Source organism: Macrobrachium rosenbergii, chromosome 51 (assembly GCF_040412425.1).
Source record: "Macrobrachium rosenbergii isolate ZJJX-2024 chromosome 51, ASM4041242v1, whole genome shotgun sequence".
Lineage (NCBI taxonomy): Eukaryota > Metazoa > Arthropoda > Malacostraca > Decapoda > Palaemonidae > Macrobrachium > Macrobrachium rosenbergii.
In genome coordinates, this window is record NC_089791.1 from 68,380,156 (window position 1) to 68,387,655 (window position 7,500).

Here is a 7,500-nt window from a genome sequence, read left to right on the forward strand (position 1 = left end):
GGACAAGAGCACCCATGTGCCTTCCTCTTCCTTCGCCAGCGCCTCGAAGCTCGATGGTCGCCTTCCAGAAACCTCACCGTTCGGCCTCTTCGGTAAGGAAGTTGTCATTTTGTGTCACCATCTTTAAGTCCAGTTTTGCATAAAAAAAAAAAATACTGTATTGTTGGTACTTTTCAGCCTTTAAAACTTGAATCTTTTGGTAAGTGAGTCCGTGTTTTTGTCAATAATCTGAATACTGCAGTGTGCAGATAAGTGCAGCAGATCTGCGATGCAGCAGTAAGTACAAGTGTGGATCATGGAACACGAGGAATACGTAGTTTGTTTTTCACCCTTATTGTTATTTAATTCTGGTTCTTGGAGTTCCACTAAGATTATCAAGTTTCATAACATACTAAAGTTGACCCGCAAGACATGAGCCGGAAGTTAGTGCATTTAAAAATTCAGATAGCTGGAGTCACATTTTATGTCTTTATAATATCATGTGGATCATGTTAAAACATAAGGATCACGTACAAACATAAACAAATTAAGCAATAACTTTACAATTCCTATCTTCTGCTGTCATAATTACGGGAGGTACTGATTTAAGTTAGCCTACGTAAGAAATCAAGTGAACATTTTGTTTGACCAGTTTCCTAACTTAAATCAGTACCTCCCGTAATTATGACAGTGAAAGATAGGAATTGTAAAGTTATTGCTTAATTTATTTCTGTTTGTACGTTAGTCTTGCGATAATTTCATTGAGTTGGTCTGGGTTCCAATAATATATAACTGTTGACAGATAATAGCAGCGATTGTGAATTCCAATGACAATAATTGTATTAGAAGAATATGATAGTCATGTTCAATACATTCACTTGTGTCAGTTGTCCAGATTAGTCTAAAAACAGGTTAGCAAACATGCAACGCTGGTGAAATGCTGTGGACGTGGTCATTGAACGAGATTCAATATATTCAACGCGCATGTCACAAGAGCTTAGAGGTTTCAGTGTTTATTCGTATGTACTGTTAACTGTTTTCGTGGAAGAACACATTCTTAAAAAAAAAAAAAACCTTGTTGGTGTTCTGAATTATTCTGTCGAATTGGTCAGGTAAGTGTAGGGATGGGTTTTACGTATTCAGACATGGAAAAACTAATACAGCGTAGTGACAGACCGGTATTACAACTTTCCTCTAAAAATGTATTGGTAAATTTTGTAATCCCCATGAGGTACTTCTGCGTCTGTGGTTGAGCGTAAACCATTTTGAAATGTCGATGCTTTCCATGCTAATTCCCGTGAAATTTTAATGGTTTAGAGCAATTAAAATCATATATTATAGCACATTTTGATTAAATCATTAACCGTAATGTAGTTTTGAAATATATTTTGCCTAACCTGACTTATCGGCTGCGATTTTTTTGGCTTTGAGTCACATTAACAACAGTATGTTGCTTCTGGAGTAGCTTATGCTGGAAAGTTATTATTAGAATACGAAGTGGAAAAAGATCGCAAAAATTTCAGTTTCAAAACATGCTTAGTGCCTCTAATTGCAGTGGCATGACTTGGGTGGTGGCGGTTTTTCTCCGGACTGAATGACAGCGGGTCATAGAATGCATTTAAAGAGACTCTGTCAGTCAGCTTGAGGAAATTGCGAAGCCCTTACTTCAACTAATCAGGTGAATTAGCGATAGATCGATATGACAAGAACCCCTGCATAATGCCGAGTTCTTTGTCGGAACTGAGATGCAAGCTCAACAGTGATCGAGATTTATCATTTTAATACTTTAAAATATGTACTTTGACACCAGGCAGTATCTGAGAACAGAATATTTTTCGATCCATATTCTGTAATATTTTTATGCATTTTATTTTATTCGTCTGTTGAAGAATTATATTCCAGTGCAGTAAACTTACCACACTAGACAAAGGTAAATGCATACAACTTACCGTATTGTTTTGTGAGCTGCAACCAGGACATATGGAATTTACAGCGGCATTGTGATATAATCAGTAATATTTCAATTTAAAACACCTATTTCAATATAAAACACCTATTTATGATATTCTCTTTGCCGTTGTAAATGAACATCAAGTAAGATTACATTTGTCGTCATATTCCAGGTCATTGCTTCCTCTCCGATTGCCCTTAACTTTGCGTACGAAAGATAACAAGTAGAAAACGCGCCGAAGTTATTTCGGCGGAATCGAGTTTTCTGTACAACGTATAATGCTGTATGAAACTCAGCCGCGGCCCGGTGGTGGCCTGTGTTGGCACCTATAGCGGTGCCAGACGAACGATCGTGGCTAACTTTAACCTTAAATAAATAAAAAAAAAAAAACTACTGACGCTATAGGGCTGCAATTTGATATGTTTGAAGACTGGAGGGTGGATGATCAACATACCAATTTGCAGCCCGCTACCCTCGATAGTTTTTAAGATCTGAGAGCGAAGAGAAAAAGCGCGGACAGACAGACAAATAGTCATCTCAAAAGTTTCCTTTTACAGAAAGCTAAAAGGGAGAGACATTATGCACGTTGCTCGTGATTAACTTTATCTTTCAGAAGTACCAGACACAAACACTTTCCGGACGTTCTTCCGACAGACTCGGGCGAGAGCTAGTGTCTCTTGTATTCTTAACCGTTTCGATGCTCAATTCATAATTCTTAACGAAGGCTTTTAAATAATCAGGTAGAGTGCATAGAAGCAACTATACTGTAGTCATGCTATTCATTCTAACTGTGGATTACTTTTTAGGTGGGCAATGTGTCGATTATTCAAGGTTGAGGCGGTATGAATTTTTCTTGGTCTAAAAGCTAGCAAGAACGTTATGGCTGTGTCATTTTTATGAACGTTTTTGATAGATTAATTTAATTAAGAAGAGAGAAATTAAGTGTCTTCAGTCGATTGTTGTAAAAATTGTATCTGTCTATAGACATCTTCACTAAAAACGTTAATGTCGAATTGAAAAGTTGAGAAAGAAAGCGGATAATTCTCATCTGCGTGCTTGAGATTGACAAAGAACATAAAAAGTATTTCGATGTTTAGATGAAACTTTTTCGAGCTGCCCTCGCGCTGTGCACTTCTTTGCACATGTTACTTACATATTGATTTAAAGAGTAAATACAGTAAGTATATTTTAGATAGTACCATCCACATATGCATGTATGGAATATGTCACTTTGTTTTTCGTCGTGTATAAATATAAACAATATAGTATTATATATATATATATATATATATATATATATATATATATATATATATATATATATATATATGTATATATATATATATATATATATATATATATATATATATGTATATATATATATATATATATATATATATATATATATATATATATATATATATAGTATATATATATATATATATATATATATATATATATATATATATATATATATTTATTTATTATTTATTTATACATACATATATATATGATGTGTGTGTGATTTATTTATTTATTTATTGAAGATCCAATGTCTTTTTTTTCATGTTCTCCGAATAAACATCAGTGCATTTAGAAAGATGGCTTTAAAGCATCGGTCATCGCCAGACCAACTAAGGAAAATGGAGAAATTAAATTTGAAAATGATGAAGCATATGCTGTCAAGCACAGGGCCTGTGAAATGGTGAAATGACCGTTGATTTGTTTTTTGGAAAGCTCTTGCTGAGTACATCAGGACCGGTGGCATCGCCGTCTCCCCCGTATATTTATTTGATTACTTTCTACTCGAGGATTTACTAAAAGGAAAATCATTTTGTTGTGTTCCGGATGACGTCTGCAGAAATATTAGCTCTAATTGTTCTTGTTTCTTTTCTTTACAATTTTTTTTTTTTGACGGGTCCTGTTTCACAAGGCTTTTCACCTCCAGCAATAACAGTTTTTAATTTCATTTCTTTTTGGCGGTTTGTGACTTCTTAATTAGTAGACAGTACAAGTGTATTGTATGGAAACTTAAATTTGGTACCAGGAGGAGCACACGATTCCTTGTACAGAAAGGACAAGGGCAAATGCTACATCTAGCATACCATAACAAAAAGCTTGCTTCAGTGCGAACTCTCACAAACGTATGTATGGTTAGTGTACTACTGTACATACGCGGGACGCCTGAAACAGAGAAAATTTACCCAGATACATTGCACAATAATTTGTTTTGAGAGGAGATTTTGAAGGTGTGTTATTTCAAAGAAATTTTGTGTACATATAATGATTGAAGTCCCACGTCTTTTATGGGCTCTTTTGGCTGTCAAGGATTGGAGCTTGTTCATGTGATGACTGTTGAGGAACAGTGAATGAAAAGCAAAGGAGATTAAGAAGAGAAATGCAATAGAATTGGCTTTTTTTTTCTATTAGTTCTCACGGATTTGTGTCGTCTTTTTGTGGCATTGGCAAGGGCCAGGAATCCGTTTAATTCCTTCCAAAACAATGGAGGCTTCTCTGTCCCATTTTATTGCCTCTTGCAACACGATCCTGAAGTGGCTCGTAATCCTCGCTTCTTGAGAACAAGCACATCTAATTAGTCATGGTGATTCTGACCTGCATTCAAAAGCAATTTTTATTCCTTAACGATTCTGTTGAGGAGCATTTGATCCAATTTCTTTTTCTGGCTGCTTGCTTGCTTGCAGATTAGGTGTCTGTCGTCCATCTGGCCTTCGAGGACAGTCTTGCAGAGATTAGTGTTATGTGTGTATTTGCATTGATGAGCGAGAGTTTGTCTGTGCGTCGTGTATCCCGAGAGGGTTGAGGGAAAGGGTGAGGCCGAACAGCTAGTGGCGTTTTCCCAGCAATGGAATACAGTCTGGAGGAACCGGGTGAGAAAGGGAGTCTTGTCAGGGGACCTGTCTCCCTTTTTGTATTATTGTTGTTATTTAGTGGATCAAAATATACACGTGAACAGAGCTACAATCTGTGGGGCATCTGCATCGAACGGGTTCTGTGATTTTAGCTCGTTCCATGATCCGTCTCGAGCAAGGAGGACAGCTGGCGCGCAACATCCGTGTGGACGATGAAATGACGGAAAAAACCCCCTTCGGATTTTTTGTTTTTCCAAAATTTTGCTTTCAGGAAAAAGTTATGGCGAGTTTTTTTATCAGGAAAATTAAAGATAACAGTTTTTGACAGGTGTGACTGATTATCTTTGACAGGAAAGTTACAATCCGATTTTGAACTTTTAAACACTATTATCTGACAGCTTTCAAATGAATCACAGTTTTATACTTCAGTTATTTGTTTGGTGCAGTTTTATATTACAGATTGTGGGGACATTTTCCATGATCATCAGTAGTGATTTATTATGCTCTCAGCAGACAGAAGACTGTGCTCGGAATTATGGATTTGGTTTGATTGTGGGGAATTGATGCTCGTGCTCTTCCTTCACCAAATAATACTTTAAAAATGTTGGACTTTGTTTTCTATTTCCTCAGTTCAGTGCAGTCTGTATGTTGCATGATTTCCAGTCTTCATATTTGTTTCCTAGAAATTAACGATTTGCTGTCGAATGTTAAATTTGGGAGTAGCGCGACCCTATGTGGAAGTACTTCTTGTTCTGTAAAGATAGATTTAGGCCAAAGGCCAAGCGCTGGACCTATGAGGTCATATAGCGCTCAAAGGAAAATTGATAGAAATAATGGTTTGAAAGGTGTAACATGAGGAAAACCTCGCAGTTGCACTGTGGATCAGTTGTCAGGAGAGGGTGGAAAGGAAGATGGTAGAAAGAGATTATGAACGGAGGTACAGTAAAAAGAATGAAAGGGGTTGCAGCCATGGGCCGAAGGGACGCTGCAAAGATCCTTATGTAATGCCGACAGTGCACCGCATGAGGTGCACGGACGGCGCTACTCCCTACGAGTTTCTTGTTCTGTGAAACTGTCCATTCCAAATAACAAATGTTATTGACATTTCCTTAGTATGATACTGATCCATGCTGACACTTGGGATTGCTGAGGTTATATAGTAACCTAGAAGATGTGTTTAATATTGATCACTTGAAAGTTATAAGTAAGGTGAGGTTGGATCTTATTTCTGATATATTAGTGTAACGTAGCCTACATTAGCTTTGTATTTTGAAGAAAAGTTATAGTCACACTCATTGTAAGTTCTAATTCTTTTATGAATTTCATGTGTCGTTCAGTGCATGAAAAGATTTGTGTTGGCCAAGCTATTGTCACACATCGTTGAAGAATTCATTATAATATTAGACGTTTGCAGCTTTTCATACACGGAAAGCTGTTAGTACTGGAACAAGTGCATACGACCTGTAATCAGCCAAGCAGATTTTATAAGATTTTTTTGCTATTTTAGTAGGGCAGTTCCTTTATAAGTTGGGCAGTAGAACGCATTATAAAATTGCTCACTGAAATGTGGTCATTGGAAAGTTTGCATGGTGAGAGATGTGGCACCAACTCCACAGCTGATTGCCAAAAATCGACTTCCGGTTAAACATTTGTTATAAGAACGCTCATCATACCGAAGAGCAGTTCATTTTTATTCTTGATTTCCACTTCCCCTTAGGCTGTTTGCTTTCACTTGTAATAGACTGCGCATGCCTTGTAACAGCTGCGTATATGGTTATACGTGTTGAGATTCATGGCAATTTGCTTTGCGCAGAAATAGATACGCTTTATGAAGCTGATGGTGAGGTTTTTATAACGAATGCTGTGAGATTCTTTGTCATAGGACTGAGTTTTGCCCAAATATTATTTGTGTGTTTGTACTTGTGCCGTCGGTTCGGTCTGGGTGGGAGCCCTGATCATATGCAAAACATGTTAAAACGCCCATGTGCGCTTACATAAGCACTCGCTGCTAACCCCTTTTGGTGCGTATATGGCTTATGATTGGTCCATTAACCAGCCAATGAAATAGGAGCAGTGTTAACGTTAGAGCATCATTGTTTTTTGCATACATTTTTCGTTACTTCAAACGAATTATATAACTTTGCTGAAACTCACTAAATAGCATTTATGAGTGTCATCGAGGGACGGAATCCGATTCCCCTGGTTGTATGCTTTCTCTGGATAAGGGTCGAAATTGTATCCCAATGCCGCCCCATCGTCTTTCATTTGCACTGGTGTCACTTGTGCCTTTTTCATATGTAAACTCATCTTTGCATTCAGTGAATCAATTTCACAGCTTCCAGCTGTGTTTTATTATAAAAGTTATTCGTAAGCTTTATATGTTTTTTTCGGGGTCTGTGCACACGGCCAAAACAGTAGATTTGGCGATGATGAATAAAATGTACATCCGGTCAGTTATTGTTATTGGCATTTTTACATTTGCCTTTGTATGCTCGTAGATGAAATGCAATGCAATATTGTATAATAAACTTACCTTCCCGAAAACGACACTTCGTTGCATAGCCTGTCGCTTCATCTTGATTTTCCTACTCTGGCCTGTATGATTGGGCCTCCTCTCCGTCTGAGGTGATGGCCGCTGTTCTCGAGAGCTGCCATTTGTCTTTTCATTAGTGGTGCTACTGAGTTCGTTTACCTAAACTG

The 7,500-nt window shown here is 37.3% G+C and overlaps 1 protein-coding gene across 8 annotated transcripts in view; it reads left to right on the top strand.

Moving 5' to 3' along the window:
• Positions 1-7,500, top strand: part of pan (pangolin) — a 575,726-nt gene that overhangs the window by 19,943 nt on the left and 548,283 nt on the right. For all 8 annotated transcript variants that reach the window (XM_067095689.1, XM_067095688.1, XM_067095686.1 and 5 more), the window contains exon 2: positions 2-92. In XM_067095689.1, coding sequence (XP_066951790.1) covers positions 2-92 — 91 coding nt within the window. The remainder of the gene's footprint in view (position 1; positions 93-7,500) is intronic.